Source organism: Lingula anatina, chromosome 6 (assembly GCF_051362555.1).
Source record: "Lingula anatina isolate TDL-2025a chromosome 6, LinAna3.0, whole genome shotgun sequence".
NCBI lineage: Eukaryota > Metazoa > Brachiopoda > Lingulata > Lingulida > Lingulidae > Lingula > Lingula anatina.
Window position 1 is genome coordinate 5,511,577 of NC_141772.1, and position 17,670 is coordinate 5,529,246.

Genomic DNA, 17,670 nt, shown 5'->3' on the forward strand with positions numbered 1-17,670 from the left:
CTTCAAAAGAACACAAAATTGAGTTGTGATAATGATCTAGTTAATCATTACCTTCATCCCTGTGAGTGGTAAGACATGGTTAAGTCTAAAACTCCCAGTAGAAGTAGGGGTGGTATACAGAAGCACGTCATTGAACAGAAAGAACATCCTGGGCTGCAACACTTTCCGTGAAAGTTTTTCCAGGGTTCCTTGTTTTAGTAGCACCCGACCTGGTTTGATGACCTCAAATCCACCAACCAGGTTGCTTTGAACTTCCAGCATTTTTTGGAACTGGTCCTGGAATTAAATGATGGCTAAAAAATAGTAAGTGTGTCCTTCTGAAGTCAAATTATCATATTTGAATAAATTCCATAACTGCCCTATATCCCAATATTCAAGCTATCTTTAATGTAAGTTATAATTTCAAGCCAACAACTTAGAAGCATCAATAAGGGTAATAATTATTATCTTCAGTTTAGTTCAGCTCATTTATTCATTCATTTATTTATTTATTTATTTGAAATAAAGCATCATGCAACTGCATTATTATAGATAATACTCTTGTGAAAATAAGAAACTTACAAATTTCAAACACTTCACTTATTCCATTAGCAGGATACATTTCAATAAGAAGGGTGTGACTGAATTGCGAAATACACCGCAATACAGCGCAACACAGCACAATACACTTGAAAAAAAAACAAGTCCAGTCACAAGTAAACACGGGAAAGGGTGAGTTTAAACAAAATTGGTTGATATGAAAGCAAAATATATCAATAAGTAATAAATATTGCTGATGCACCGCAAGAGATTGACACAATTTTTTCAATGTTGGGTCAGCCGCCATGTTGGCAAGTGGCTCTTCTTGGCCAGTAATATATCCAAGAAGAGCTACTTACCAATATGGCTGCTGACCCAACAATATAAAAGTCTCACCGATTTGTTAAGTTTTATCTACGATATTACTTAAATAGTAATGTAGTTTGCTTTTATATCACCATACTTTGTTGGAAATGGCCGTTTCTTTTGTGTGTCTGCAACTGAACTTGTTTTTTCAAGTGTATTGCGCTGTGTTGTGCTGTATTGCAGTGTATTGCGCATTTCAGTCACACCGCAATAAGAATGTCAACTTCACCCAACACTCACCCCTTGTCTCATGGCTTCATTAGCATGATCTGCCACTGCACTCACTATCTCAAGAGCAACTGGAAAATTATGACATATATTACATTTTACAATTTTGGTAGGTATCATGTCATCAAATGCTCCCACAATAGACCTTAAATTACGCTGTGCAAAAGCTTTCCCTACCTGGCCTTAATATCTCAATTATAAATACAGTGTATTTTAATAATAATTAATAAAACATGTTTCACATAGAAGTCACAAACAATATTTGTCCCTTACCTTCAGTATCCTTCAAGTCTTGTGAATCTTCAGGCAGATGTTTCTTGTAATCTAGAATTTGCAGAAAAATATATTAATAATAATAATAATAATAATAATAAGACGAAATGCAACCGCTAAAACAACTACAGTCTCTGCATTTTCCTATGCAAGAAATTATTCACAGTTGCTCACAAATGAACAGACATTATATGGGAATCCTCCGAGCAGGTTTTTAAAATAACCACCAATGCTTGCAAATGTGCAGACATTCAAAATGCCCTACCATTCAACAGAAGCCTGTACTGTGGTATCCTCTGTATTGGTTTCAGCATGTATGCTTTGAGGTTTAAGCTGGCACAACAGTCTTTGGCCTGGAAATTGAAGAGTTTTATGTAGCAACCATGATTTTATACTGTCAATTACCGTAACAAATAATTGACTTCTTAATTTTTTTTCAGAATCTTCCTATCAGTGCTTCATCCCCATGGTATCAAACAGCTTCATGAAACAATTCACATGAAGATAATTGGATTCATTTTTACAGTTTCCATATGGGTATATTTTATCTAAAACATTAAAAGAGAGAAATAAATTGTGACACTCTTTTACTTAATAATAATGTCTTTTTTCAATAATAAAATTAGTGTTCCACAAGAAAATACCTACAGGCTACAGCATTTTAACACCAGATTTGGCCAAACATTTTTTTAATAGCAAAGAAATACTAAATCCTTTTATTACCTCAAATTTTTTTACAGCCTCTGCAAACAAGGGGTACTCCTTGCAGGCCTCATCAAAGCGTTTCGATGTGTGCTCATATTCCCGAATATAGGTGGTGTACAACTTCAAGAAAGGCCCCTTCTTCACAAATATGTCTGCTATCCTGGGGTCCTCATCCCTGGAAGTAACACCAGTATCCACCAATAAGCAAGGTTCATATCAGTTTCAACTAAAAGCTACCCAAAATCAGCCTGCTTAGATTATAGTTTAAAAGACTAAAAACTGATAAATTTGCCTTATTACATAACTCTTATATCCCGTTTCACAAAAGACCTGCAATTTAGCCCAAAAATTTGTCTTAACTTTTAGACCAAAGTTTTGTCTACTTTAACCTATAGACAGACAAATCAGCAGTAGTCACCAAGCTGCAATTTGACTCTGGAATTTTTTTTCCTGTGATATCTAAATTTCTTCACTTTTATCAGCTCTTGTGAATTCCAAGTCTTACTTCAAAAGAAGTAGACAGCACGCTGCAATCTTACTTTGATTTTTTTTCTTTGTTTCTCTGATATATCAGTATTTTTTCATTTTTATCAGCTCCTATAATTTCAAGTTATACTCACCAGTTCTCAACTCTGCTTGTCAGATCTTTCAGCAGGTCTTCATTGAAATCCTCAAGCTGTGGCAGGTAGTTCAATAGTTGACAAAGAAGAGGATTTGGTATCACTGTCCTATTCATTTCTGTGGTCATCTCTGTTATAAAGTTTCTGAATTCCTACAACAGAGGCAACTTAAAATCAAATCCCCAGGCTGATAACTCAAATGGTGACAACCACCATGTGTATAAACTGTTTTAATTATTTTTTCAAAGTTTCAAGCATATCAGTGAGGATTTTAGGAGGGATACAATGTATCAATCATGACATTTTCTACTTTAATGCATGATTCTTGCATAATAGAAACAAATGTCAGGGTCAGACAGAAGCCATCTTTCTGAAAGACTGGAAGACGGTCAGAATTTTTCAAATTTACTTTGAGGGGCGTCTAATTTTTACTGTCAGGAGATGGTTAAAAATGGAGGATGGATAAAAATAGATAATTTGGAAGACTGTCTGAAAAAAACCTCTGGATCTGCCCTGAATGTGATGCTTTTTGCTCCTCTTAATGGTATGTCTAAATTGTTGGTAAAATACTGTAGGGAATGACCAAATAGATGAGTCCATAGCATACTTACAACATTAAGTAGTTTTAAGACCTCCACAAAGACCTTTTCTGATGTCATCATCTCCTTGGCGATGTAATAAATTTTACTTCTCTTGGGCTGGCCCTGAATAGGGAAAAAATTCACTTTAAAACTTTTTCATATTAATTCAACAATTTATAGAATGTTTTAAATACATTTCCTTACAGGAAATTTCAGCACCTCCCCCTTAATGTCCAAGTTATACCAAACCCAAAACACTACCAGTTCACTGAATTATGATCCATAATCCCATTTGCGAATGTTAAGTTTCTAACTTTTTATTCACTCTTGTAAAAGACATCTGAGAAATTGGTGAATTTCAGTAGGATTTGGAACTTTGAAATCATAAATCAGATTTGGAAAGTTTTTTCCTCATTTGCTTTATAAAGGTTTAATGTACATTGTTTGCTTTCCAAGTATTTGCAGTGTGTCACTACAGCCCTGTAGCCATCAATTTCAAAAAGGGGGTTCTTTTTTCTGAAAAAGTGGACCTTTTGCAATGAAACTTAAGTGTACCAGTACCTAGATCATATTTTACCCAGAATGGATTTTTTCCCCGGCAAAAAGGGCGGTTCTTTTGAACCCCCCCCCCCCCCTGGATACGGACCTGCACTGTCATGAGAATACACTAGTCCAAGTACAGTTTTAAAAACATTTAAGACTATTTTAAGCGGGAGGGTAACTGTAGTTGTTTCTCCACCCCCCACTCTCCTTAAAAATCCTCATCTCCATCTCTAATTTATTATGATTTATCATTACAAGTAAAAGGACATTTGCAGGTTTTTGTTCACTCTTCATCTTATTGTTCTTTCCACTATCCACCACACATTATAGCTGCCCTATCTCCATGACCCAGAGAGATAACCTGATAGTGTTTAGTTACCCACTGTTATAACATTGTAATATTTAACTCACTGCTGATAACCTATGGTAATTACTCATTAAATCTGTACAAAATAAATTAATAACATTCTTTCATATTCACTATAATTGTAAATAATATATATTTTATGGAAATGTTGATTCCAAAATTCTGAAAACTTGGTTTCATGTCAGAAAAGGCAAATGCCTTAAAATGATAAAAGAGAGATGTTGGTCCAGGGACAAGCAATGCGTTTGAAATTACCAAATATTTGCCATAGCATTATCATAGTAACTGTCATATTATCTATGGCATACAGTGCTCAGTTAATAGTACATCAATATAGATCACTCATAAATACCAAAGTTCTTAAAATAAGGAATAGTTCCCTGTCCTTATCAATGACAGTAATGGGTATAAGCAAAGAAGAAATGACATGTTATAACATAACTGCTAATTAATGATCTACTCATTTTCAAATATCTTACTAGTAGAAAGAAAAATTTTGAAAATTATTAATGATACTAAAACACAATGACAGTGCTGTACATGACCTCGTTACAATAATAGACAGAAACTTCATAATAATTGTCCATTTGTTAAACATGACTGTTGTATCTCCTTCACTGAGATGGCAATATGTGTTTGGACAGATGTGTAAATCAACTACTTCCCTATCAGTTTATGACTATATCATAATAAATGACTGGGTCTGTGCTAATATGATAAAATATGTATGGCAAACAAATAGCTACATTATCTACAGAGTCACAGATAAACTGGTGAAAATCATCAAATATTTTCCTTGTCATATCACTTCTATTTTAATCTAAATTAAATATTTTTGAGACACAGGCAAAATAATTTTCCTGGTCAAATGAACATAAAGCCATAAAAAAGTACAGCAGTCATTTAAAGCATACTAAATATCAAGATAAAATACCAATTACAGGGGCGGATGCAGAGCTATTTTCTGACAGTCTTCCAAATTATCTTTATTGATTTATCCTCCAATTTTGACCGTCTTCCAACACAAAAAATTAGATACCTTTTAATGTAAACTTGAAAATCTGACCGTCTTCTGGAAGACCCAGAAGATGGCCTAAATCCGCCCCTGAATTACTTTTCACTCAAAATATGCCATACTGTTGCTACTAACACCTACCTCATTCTGTGATCCATCACTATGCTCACTGTATATGGACTCAGCATAGGAATCTGGTCTGGAGGGTTCAGCATGGAGCCTCATGGTAACAGGGTGACGTCCTGGACCAATGCTCTCCTCCGTGCCATCCTCATCAACAGTGGACAGTGGGCGGGGACCCCCAAAACTAGAGTCCGAGTCCGAGAATGAATTTGTGGGGCTTTCTGACCCCGCTCGGTAGTTGCTGTAGTCATTGTGGTCATCCCCAGCGTCTCTGAATACTGACATATCTGAGTACTCCATGTCCTCCAATACTGCATTATTATCAGAACTTACATCATGTGACAGGTCAGAGGTCACTGGAGACCTTGAAACTCCACTCATATCAAAGTACTCATCCTCTGTGATAAGGGCAGCAGATGGAGACTGAGGTGGCATGTTTACATATGGCTTGATACCAGTAGTGCAGTGCCCCTGAACAGAAGGGGGTGGGGGTAAAAAATTAGCACATGATATGGCTCGAGTACCGTGTGATGGGAAGGACTGACCCTGGGGATTTGGGGTAGGGTCAGGGAGTGGCTTCTGTCCCTGCATATCAAAATACTCTTCTCCTGTGTCATCTTGATGAGAGTCTCCACCTGTTGGAAGGACCTTTTTGTAAGCTGTCATGTCAAAATATTCCTCTTCGTTATTATTTTCCAGCAGGGCTGTTTCAGATTTTAATCCTTGCATGTCAAAGTATTCTTCCCCTTCAAGATTGTCTTGTTTGGCAGCAATGCCCCTCATATCAAAATATTCTTCACCCTCCAGAGAGTCCTGGGATTGCTGAGTCACAACAATAGATGGCACTGCTGTCTGACCTTGATCTTGACCTGATTCCACAAATACATTGCCCACTTCCACAGTCTGTCTCTTTCTCCTTGGTGGTCGTGCTGGAGGGATATCACAGGCTTGTAGAGACTGGGAATGCTTCAGGTTTGTTGTTTTCGGAGGTGGGGGTGCAACAAACGCGGGAGGGGATAAGGGAGGAGTACATGATGGAGGCTCTACAAACTCATAGCCTGGAGGCTTAGATGCAGCTTTGACAACAGGTTCCACATACTCATATGATGCTCTACGCGATTTATGCGTTTTTATTGGTTCTAAATACTCTTCCGCCTCATCAGACCCAACACTAGAAGTCTCCACATGGTTAGAGCTGCTTGGGTGATTTATGCCTTCTACCTGCTCATATAAATTGCTGCCATCACTAACAGTGGTATCGCTACGAGACTTGATAAGTTCATAATCATCATCATCTAGGTAAGAGTAAATGTGCTCACTGCTAGTCTGGGAAATATCTCCAATAGAGTGTCTCCTTGGAGATACTAGTCCTTCGGCCTGCATTCTCTCCAATGTCGTCCTCTTATTTCCTGGGGATGATGGTGTATTTGGAATGTCTCCACAAGGGGGTAGCACATGTGAAGCCTCCTTGTCTTGCAGGTTGCCGGGCAACTTCTTGGGAACAGGAGGAGCTGGTCTTGCTGGTACTAACTTTGGCTTATCTTGGCTGGTGCTTCCACTTGGTGCTTGAAGCCTACTCTTCATGACCTGTGACAACATATGTTGAGCTTGACTAAATTTACTCTGATTCAAACCAGTTACCACTGATTCATCTTTTTTACCCTCTTTATTTCCTTCTTCTTTTTCTTCTTCTACAGAACTAACGGAACCAGATGCACTTGCTGTTCGGGACTTTGGTAATGGGGATTCAACAAAAAACTGGCTTCTACTGTTACTTCGCCCCCTCTCACTTTTGTGCGAGCCAACACTACTCTGACTAGATGTACGCTCTTTTTTCGAAAAGCTCAGCCTTTCTAGCACACTCATATTGTCTGACTTTCTTGTTTCTTTTTCAGTTTTGGTCACCTGTTGCTTAGCTTTTTTCGCTGGATTGTCTACTTGATTGCCTTTTTCTGGATCCTCTTGTCTGGGAGGTTTTCCTTCCTTAGCCCCATCATTTAGAACGTCCAGAAGGGTCCCCACTGATCTGCTGCGACGACACCTTCGACCATCTTCAACTTTTGAGGAAACATTACTCTCACCATCTGGTGCACTCTCATATGAATGTCTTTTCTTGCTGTCTGGTTTTGGAGGACATGGCGGAGGAATCTTAAGTTTACCTTCATTTCCTACAATGTTTGTATCCTTCTTTTCACATGAATTTGTAGGCAAGATGGGCAATTTTGGTGGAATAGGCTTGAATTCTGCTACATTTTCACCAGAATGTTTAGAAGTTTCTCTACCAGTCTGATCCAACATATCCTCTTCTTTAGAATCTATGTTCTCCAATGGTGAAGTTTTGTTAGTTGTTGCATCCTGCAGTTTGGTAGCTTTTCTAGATCTTGGAGGCCTGGAAGGGGAACTGCCATCTTCTGCTGGAGAGTGGTCCTCTTTTAAATCTGAAGATGAAAACATTTTAAGGATGTTCGAAAAATTTGAAGGGCTCTCTTCTGAAGATTCTGGTTTAACAGTTACTTTTTCCGTTGCATTTGGTGAAGACATTTGACTCTCATTTCCATCTGACTGTTTTGAAACCAAATCATTCTCCTCATTTCTAATGCCAACACCAGAGGAACTTTTAGGTAAGGATGATGAATCAGTTGTTTCTACTACAGCAGAGTCACTGACATTCAAATTGGGAGGTGTCTCAGCTAGAAAATCTGGGACAGTTTCCCCCAATTTTGTGTCACCACGTTTCCTTGGCACTGGCCGTGGCTTTAATGCAGGAGACTTGCCACTTGTGCTGCCATCTGGTGTTCTTACTGCTGGTTTTCCGAGTTGGCTGCCTCCTGTCTCTTTATCCTTCGCTGAACCAAATTCAATGTGAGGTACAGATTGCACTACTTTTGATATCCTTGGTCTTGGCTTTGGTGTTGGTGAATTTCTGCCCATTGGCACTGGAGAACTACTCCCCGAAGACAATGGCGAATTTAGACCTGATAGTACAGGTGATATCCTGCCTGTTGGTATAGGCGAGTTCCTACCTGCTGGTACAGGCGAGTTCTGGACTGTTGGTACAGGGTTAGACTTAAAATGGTGTTCATTGGCACTATTAGTCTTTATACTGGTTGACGGGTCAGGTGGTTTTGGTTGCCCTACTGGAGCCTGTTTGGGTAAAGGGGGAGGTGGCCTCATTGGTCTAACTGGAAATAAAAATACAACATGGTTTAACAGTTTGAAAATTGTTTGTTTCTTAAGTGGAATAATTAATAGGTCGTATAAAAAATCAAAGGAAGTTGAATAAATAAATAAATAAATACATAAATGGGCATTTGATCCCTCTCTATGTCTCTCACTTTCTTGATTTATCATCAGATGAGTGCTATAATACTTGTAGACAGTTCTAAATTTTACTGTTATGGTATCTACAGAGTTTCACACCTCAATTCAAATATTTTCACTGAAATAAAATGTGTCAAACTTTTTCCTTTTCAGTGTGACTCACATACTAAACCAACTGATCGGAAACACCATCTGTTGTTCTATTTTGAATGAGGTCACAAGACAGAAAGATATGTCACTACAGACAGTATTACACTTTAGTGTAGGATATCTCAGGTACAGGCAATGCGATACTTTTATAAGCCCTGATAATCTTTAAAGGCTTAGGTAATGTGTTTTTTTTTCAATAACAATGACAAGAGCAGTAGTTTTGTGTAATGGTGGCGTGCACGGTTTTGTTCACAGATGACTCAGAGAATGATCTGGGAGAACTGAAACTGGTGCTAATCCACTGTGTACAGAAATATCTAAACCCTGATTCATTGTAATTTAGAAAAAAAACTTGAAAAATCAACACTCACCAAGAGAAAAAGAGCAAATGAATGACATTCATAGTAAATACAAAACCATAAATTAATGAAATAATTTTAAAATAATCATGAGCAAAAGATAGTTTATGTACTGTCCTTATAATAAATTATTCAGCTAATGACATCTCATATGTTGTTGTTGGATAGATCATTACCAGTATTTCAAATCCAGAGGGCAAGTAAAATTTGAAGATTGACATATGAGGAAAAGCTGTTAGAAGAAGATGCCTTTAAGAAGCCAGCTTCTGATAATAAGTTGTTACATACTGTTATTTACTTACAGATGAAAATGATTCATTGATGTGCAAACTGTAGCACACAAACAAAAACAAATAATGAAAATATGGCAGATACACAAATAAAGAATTTCTCAACAAAAAAAAAAAAAAAAAAAAAAAAAAAAGAAAGAAAGAAAAGAAAAAACCCAAGCTGAAGAGAAAACATCTATTATCCATTTGAAAAAGTAAACAGTCACAAAATTATGCAGGTAATTAAAATTACGTACATTAATAAACATACATACAATATTTTGCACCCCCCAGCCCCAGAAAAAAAAAATCATATTATAAATATTTAACAGTTTTAAGTATGTAAAACCAATACAGTAACTGTCCTTTAAGGCCTTGAGAAACATGTCACAAGCACAATCCACAAAGCACTAACTCACATGATTTTGTTTCTTTGGGCTTCTGAAGCTGTGTTCATATAAAGTCTTGCTTACTAATAGGTCATAAAAGGACTTACTGACATAAACAAATGCCAAAATTGTTCAAAAGGTCTTCAATTATGTTAAATATATACAATGTCAAATTTTAATAAACACCTTTTGTCCTAAGAGGACAATAAAGTCAGAATATCAAACACATTTGATTTTTATTAAGACCACTTCTAATATCCTTAAGGACATTAGGATGTTGACAACATGTCATAAAGAATTCACAACTTGAAGGTACTACAGACACATCACATGATTTTGTTTCTTCAGGCTTTTGAACCCATGTCCACATAAAATATTACCTTGACTGTTAAAGACTTACTGACATAAATTAATGCTAGTAATCTGGTTAGTTAATAATAATTTTCTGTCTGTACAAGTTAGTCGTTATACTAATAAGAACACAGCCTCCTCCAGTCACATCCCCTGGGCCTTTGTATCGACGATACCTAATTAGTACCTCAAATCAGGTGTTATGGGTCACAAGGAAACAAATGAGACAGACATTATCAATTTTTATATTAAAAAGATAACAACTGTTCGTTTTGGTAAAAAAAAAATTTCCTGATGTAAACAATGATTTCCCAATACTTAACAATGGTTAATGAATTCATTCCAACATTCAATGTTAGTCCATGTTTTTTTTTTTTTTTTTTTTTTTTGTAATTATCTCTTAATCTAGTAGGAGCAGTTGTTTTTCCTTAAACAATAGTTTTTCCGGGGAACAATTTGGAATATTAATATTCATCAACTTCAAACCTCTATATCCACAGGGACTGAGTTAACCCCTACTTTGCCAAAACAACAAGAGACCAATACAAAGAAAGACGGACTCCATTCTTATGTAAAGTTAAGAAATACAGTTCAAAATACAAGTTAAATATTGTTCAGTTCCCATGTCTGATGATATATCCACAGGGTACGGGTATGCTACAAGTGGGTATACATGTAATTAGCATGTCATAGCAGGTCACGTTAGGACTTTCTTAAGTTTATATACTTAAAGGGATAATGCAGATCAAATTTCCATACAATGGTCATTGTTATCGTTAACTTGTCCTATTACTCTGAGTTGCATTAACTAGAAGCAATGGGTTGGACAAAGTAATCCTGAAGATGATCCCCCTACACTAAAAAAACAACATAAGGCAACCCTGGGTCTCAGAGATGACAAGAAATTAACGCTTTCTACCAATTCACAATACAAAATTTTATCATATTTAGTTATAAGTCTAACACACTGAAGATACTGTTAGAATAATACAAGGATTTTTTATTCCAAGAACATGCAAATATACCTTCTAAATAGATAAAAATCTAAACACAACAGACCTGCAACAATTTAACATCAGCCTCATGTTTCATGCCATCATGCATGCTAGTCCAGCCAGAGTGTTATTCTTCCATAGAAGGAATCATATGGCATAATACAGACAATGCACTTCATATTCCTGGTCTGAGTTACTCATCACCAATAAGAGCATGACAATACCAAGTGGCTTCTAAAAACCACATGACAGCCAGTAAATGTACATGTATAAATTTAGATTCAGACATGAGGGTGGAAATAGTGAGCTAGTCTGTGCAAACTCCATGCGCAGACAGAGCACTCTGAAAGAAATATGGCTTAACAGATGTAGCAATTTTTATAAAGATATGCTAGTAATGAGTCGATATGTGCTCAAAATGGGCAGCTTCTGGAATTTATCTTGGAAAAGAGTAGAAAACTTAAGATCTTATAACTTATAAATTCTAGAATATTCATGATTGTAATCATATTTATGATTATGTATAGTGTCAGCTATCGGGGGGGGGGGGGGGGAGAAAACAACCAAATGAACACAAACTGTTTTAATCAATGAAATTTTTTAATTGCATTACAAAAATATTAATATCATATTCTAAGTACATCAATTCCCATTCGATTTTATCTAAAAATGCAACCGTTGTCAAATCACTAAAATTATTATCAAATAAGACTGTTATGAAATAACTTACTCTTCTGTTGGCCGCTCTCTCCACCCTGATTTGTCTTGTTGTGAACCATTGGTTTCACATGGGCGACAGGTAACCCATTCGTAGTCACAGACGTCTCTGGTGGCCTGAAATTTTACAGCAGAGGTCTTCTGCTTAATCTATGGATTAAATTTATGTTAATAAATTCAAAACGGGGGACGCATGCCTCATGAACATCAACTATCTGCCAGCAGCTAGATTTTAATCAGCTTGCCTGAAGCAAAAGAAAAATGCTCGATTGGATTTTAAAATTTGGTCGTGGCTTTGGCTTTTTTTTTTTCATTTTTTGACAAATCATCAGTTATCTTGTAAAAGAGAAATGATGCTGTAATTGTAAAGATTTAGCGATGGCATATTCTGACTCTCACTTGGCATCCGTTAAAGGAAATCACCAGATTTTGTAATGACTGGAAAGTACTCAATAATAATGACAAACCATATTGTATAATTATAGTTTTTGTGAAATGCAACTTTTAAAGATTCAAAATTTCATCCATAATGCAGAATGAATACCATTCCTTAATTCAACAAAATTTTGCAGGATCAGTAATGTAACATATAAATCAGTCAATAAGCAGTGACAGTGACTTACTTGACAGGTGTCTTCAGTTTGGGTTTGGGACGAAGCGGTGGACGAGAAACACCACCTGAAATGTAAAGAGAACATTTAGTTAATTTTTTTCATTCATTTTCAACAGTTCTCTGGAATTCGAAAGCACAGGGTGCACTGTATTTCTTCCAATATCACAATTTTATTTGAAGTACATTAATTAAATTTGTTGTATTAACAACTTGCAATAAATTATCAACATGACAAGTCATTGAATCAGATGTGAACAAGACTGTGTTGATCATGAAGTGTCTAAACAGTATGCCTCATAGGTGTAGAGAAACATGTGAAGTCTCTTTATAAACAATATAATAGTTAGTTAAACATCTAATTTAGTTAACTGTAGCAACGAAGTTTGTTTTAGAAATGAGATTTGAGAGGACATGTACTAGCACAAATGTAAATTAAACCTCATAATAGTTGTAAGAGACTAGTACCGTAACTGTAATAATTTGTTTGGGCTTAATTCCAATTTCCTTTAGAAAAAATGTTTGGATACAGTCTTTAGAAGCTGATGTTGTTCAACATGAGGTACATACAGAAAATACAAACAAAACTTATTTTTATTGAGCATTTCCTGCCAACAATTCACTCACTGTAACTTCAAAGTACAATATTTAATGACTTTTCAGCTGGCCTGCACGCATACACACTGTTACACATATAACACTTACTAGTACACACGCACAAAAAAAAAAAAAAAATGGAAGGATATACATGCTTATACAGATATATATATTATATTGTGTTCACTGGGTTAACATACTAGTACACTTTCAGATATTTAAATTCCACTTCCAAATTATATTTGACAAACCCAAAAAATCTGCCTTTGATCATATAAGGGTTTCGTACAGAAAAAAAAAGGAAAAAGAAACAATGCAGTTGTTCTGTCACAGAACTACTAGTAGATGAGCTTGTGTCATAAACTATATTCACAGTTGATAAAAAAAATCAATTACCATTCTATTCTAAGCCAGATAATCTGCTTACAGGTAAAAATGCATCGCCTGGGGGCATGTGATTTTACAGCTTCCGATAAATGTAATCACGCTCATTTACAGCAGTATCTAAAACACTAATGCTTTGGTTCCCATCTTTTTGGGTAGATTGAAATGGGATATCTGTCAGTTCTGACAAATGTTGGACATTAAATTACAGCAAAAATTTGGATCAGTGAGGCACAGGGACAATCCACATCAGATAATTACCAGAATTAAAGTTGTCATTAAACTTGGCAGGACAATCATTAAATGAAGTTTAACACAGACCATTTTGTAAATGAGTCTAGCTTTGCCTGTGAAACATTGTCTGTCCACAAGTGTCAAAGCTGTTCGGGACTTATGACCCTTTGGGAGGGACTTCGCAGTCAGGAAAAAATTAACTTTTCCATAGCAGACAAGTAATTGTATATAGTGGCCATTAAATGAACAAATTTATATAATTTTACACACTCAGCTTACTAGTACCCAAATTTAATTTTCTTTAGGCAAAATACAAATACTAGTAAACAGTCCATTCCCATAAACACAAATTTGTGAAAATCGAAATGTTAGATATTAATTACATACAAATACACAAAAATTAGTTTGAATTTTTGGATACAGTGAGACATCAGGTGACAGATTATTCACCAATGAAGGCTTCCTAAGTCTGAGGGTTGGTGACGTCTCTCCTTGTAATTTGACTTCCCTTACTGTATTTTTATAAAAATAAAAATCCCTTTCTGTTGTACCTTTATGGGTACTAGTAAACCAGTTCGTTCACCAAAGCAACCTATCAAAGGACTAATTCCAAACATACAAATCCCTGGGTTATGATATTTAGTAATGACTACAAAATCGATCATTTGCACAGCACGTTTTTTGTTTAAATATCATTTGAACAAAGTTTATGACATAACGCCATGCAAATGAAGCCATTCTTGTTTTCATACTTGTTTGTGCACAATTTTATCATTATCAAATCACAATAGAGATTATATCAGTTTCAGGCACCCACTCTTCCTCCTTATCTAATCACTGTACTCAACTGAAATATAACCTCTAGATATCCATATATTTATACATACACTTACACACATACAAATTTAATATCCCAACCCAAAGGATTCTGGGGATTTAGACAGACCACCATTTTGGCCACGAAGAGGTCTGTTCTGAATCTTAAAATTTGATTTAGATTCTATGAGCACTTTTTGCAGTTAAAAGGTCTACTTTTCCAGAAAATAATCTCTCTTCAATGAAACTGCTTGCTGCCGGCCTAATAATACTACTTAATGGGTCATACAATGAAAGATAAGAGAAAACCTGCTGACAATGTTCAGAAATAGAGGTTTACTGAAATGGAAAGAGGCCCCTGGGAGGGAAATTATGTTCTTTCTTCATATATTTCCTATAAATGCTGTAGACAGTTAGTAAAGTCAATTAAAATATGTTCAATACATCGTGCTCTCCCCCCTCCCACCCCAACACACACACACACACACACACACACACACACACACACACACACACACACAAAACTCTCAAAAACACAGGACAATATTGCATGAAAATGTGAACAGCAGACCCCTCAACAATGTCAAATTCATGGAAACTATATATCATGTTCAGGTGAATTACCTCAGTATTTGAAGATATTGATAAAACAACAATGGTATATTATGCTGGAGGATGGTGTATTCTATAGAAGGTTTATCAAATGCTATAGCAACTGTAACCTTTGTTAGACAACTTTGAAAAAGTGGACCAAATTTCGTTGATCACTATCATCTAGTTCAAAAACAGCAAATAAATGTCAAAGTTAAAAACATGACACGTTATGAGTGCAATCTGTTGAAACTTGATATCATGACAATAGAAAGCTAGAGGGGACTTAATTTGTGACAAGCGCCTAATATCACTACATAGCACCACTGTCAAAGCGTCACCATGATCAGCTGATGAGATCCACATACTATATTGTCGAGATCAGGGGTTCAAATCTCACACAAATCTCATTGACTGCACTAAATGTCAAATACTGTGGGAAAAATTCTCAATTAGTAGAATTACACTACCATTCACAATTAAAATTTCAATTTTTTTACAAACAATTAATAACTCCTCACCGTCTGATTTTGTGCTCTGCATTATCTTGGCTTCTTGTATTCCACTTGACGACGCTACATTATCTAATCTACTGAGGTTTTTTATTCCAATTATTACATCTTGTGGCTGTAGAGGCTGGCACGCGGAAGATCAAAACTTCGCTTACTTACTGATTATTCGTCTGAATATCTGACTCACTCGAGAGGATTAGATTTCCGGATGTTGTGTAGCTCTTCTGAAATGAAGGTGCAAAATTGCAGGCACCTGTTGCCAGCGGGTACGTCCACGCGCTCTCCTGTCAAATTTGATTAGTTAACGAATGACAACAAGAAAAGCATTTAATCCACCTTAAACTGAAAAGAACATAAAAGAAATAAATAAAAGGCATTTCGAAATAAGTTGAGTAATTTTAATAGCTGTGCATCAAAAGTGTAATTATTAGTTAATTTTCACAACTTTTTACAGCCAAAGACCATCCAACTGTGATCATCTTTTAAAATATTTTACAAATTTTGACGTTTCTTCCCCATATTGTAAAAAAAAGTTTTACAAAAAGCCAATTCAATTTTCGTTCTGTGACATCAAGTTCTGACAGAATCCATTTTAACAAATGTCTTGCATAGCAAATAAAGAATAAACATTTAAGTAAAAAACACACCAAGACAATACATTTTACATTTCATTTATTATCACAATAAACTTTAAAAATTGAGATTAAATCTGGTTTCCACGAGAGGAAAGCAATCTTCACATTAATGTCTCATTTTAATTTTTTGCTTTAAAAACTACAATTAATATCTTATTAATAGATTTCTTTTTAAATGCACATAATAATAATAATAATAATAATAATAATAATGATAAACATTGACTTCATTCACAGCTATAAATACAATTTAAAATATCTATCAAATGCACAAAACTGGCAGGAAAAATACGTCAGAGAGGATGCTTGTTTGAACATTCAGAACTGGATACCATATTTTACAAATGACAACAGCTCTGAGACAACTGTGATAATTAAATCAGAAAACAATAGTAACTAATCTCATATATCAGCTGCTTATTATAATAACTACTAAAGGCATGTACCCATATAAAAACGCGAAGCACATAATAAATGCATTTCACTAGGACAAACTAAGTGTGACTTGCTTCACCTTCCTCAACCAAGTAATTCAATTTCACTGTTTTAAAGAAGTTAAAACATATACTTATTTAAAACTAATTGACAAATCCATAGCCTTTTCTCTTACCATGCAATAACAGCCTGCTTAAAATATCAATCAATATAGTTTTATCCAATGTGGACTTGAAAATAAAATTCACTAGGTGTATTCTACTTAAGTGAACTTAAAAATATTCTCTGTTAGTTGGACAGTTTATACAGTGATATGATATCAACTGAATAAAATATTTTTGAAAGCACAGAAAAAAAACAGTAACTTGCTAGCAAACAATATTTAACATCTGCTTTTATTGCACTCAACTCATGGGATGAATTAAACAAACTTGACCTAATTCACTTTTCAGACCCTTTAAACAACCATTTTCATGCACTTCAAACACATAAATACTTAAACAATAAAATCTGTCAGTTTTAAATTCATTTGGCAATATGTTCATTGTTGATCCCCTGTAAGTTCAGTTTTCTTATGGAATTGGGTGTATCCATATATCCGAGCATCCACTACTTGTAACTGATCTTAGGACCACAAATATATATATATTGAGAGAGAGAGAGAGAGAGAGAGAGAGAGAGAGTGTTGTGGTCCTAAGTTCAGTTACAAGTATCTTGAAATTAAACTGGGATTGCATGGAAAGGGGGGGGGGGCTTTACAGCTGAAGTTTCTTTCTTTTTTTTTCAATCTTTTATCACAGGCATATCAGTAGAATGTGAATGTGAAAACTTAACTTCACATTCCAATTCCATATCTATAGCTTTTTTTCATTTAATCTGCACAACTCTCAAGACCAGCCTTTCTCACCTTCATGGAGTATAGAAAATGACCATGTCTGATCTTTTGAATATTTCTATCTCCTTTT

The 17,670-nt window shown here is 35.4% G+C and overlaps 1 protein-coding gene across 2 annotated transcripts in view; it reads right to left on the reverse strand.

The window, feature by feature from the left end:
- LOC106162376 (uncharacterized) overlaps positions 1–15,868 on the reverse strand; it is a 28,839-nt gene extending 12,971 nt beyond the window's left edge. For both annotated transcript variants that reach the window (XM_087014623.1, XM_087014622.1), the window contains exons 1-11: positions 15,645–15,868; positions 12,515–12,569; positions 11,905–12,008; positions 5,359–8,522; positions 3,323–3,415; positions 2,712–2,863; positions 2,110–2,266; positions 1,652–1,739; positions 1,387–1,437; positions 1,126–1,184; positions 52–276 (exon numbers count right to left, since the gene is read on the reverse strand). In XM_087014623.1, coding sequence (XP_086870749.1) covers positions 52–276; positions 1,126–1,184; positions 1,387–1,437; positions 1,652–1,739; positions 2,110–2,266; positions 2,712–2,863; positions 3,323–3,415; positions 5,359–8,522; positions 11,905–12,008; positions 12,515–12,569; positions 15,645–15,666 — 4,170 coding nt within the window. In that variant the 5' untranslated portion in view covers positions 15,667–15,868. The remainder of the gene's footprint in view (positions 1–51; positions 277–1,125; positions 1,185–1,386; positions 1,438–1,651; positions 1,740–2,109; positions 2,267–2,711; positions 2,864–3,322; positions 3,416–5,358; positions 8,523–11,904; positions 12,009–12,514; positions 12,570–15,644) is intronic.
- Between the last annotated feature and the right edge of the window lie 1,802 nt (positions 15,869–17,670).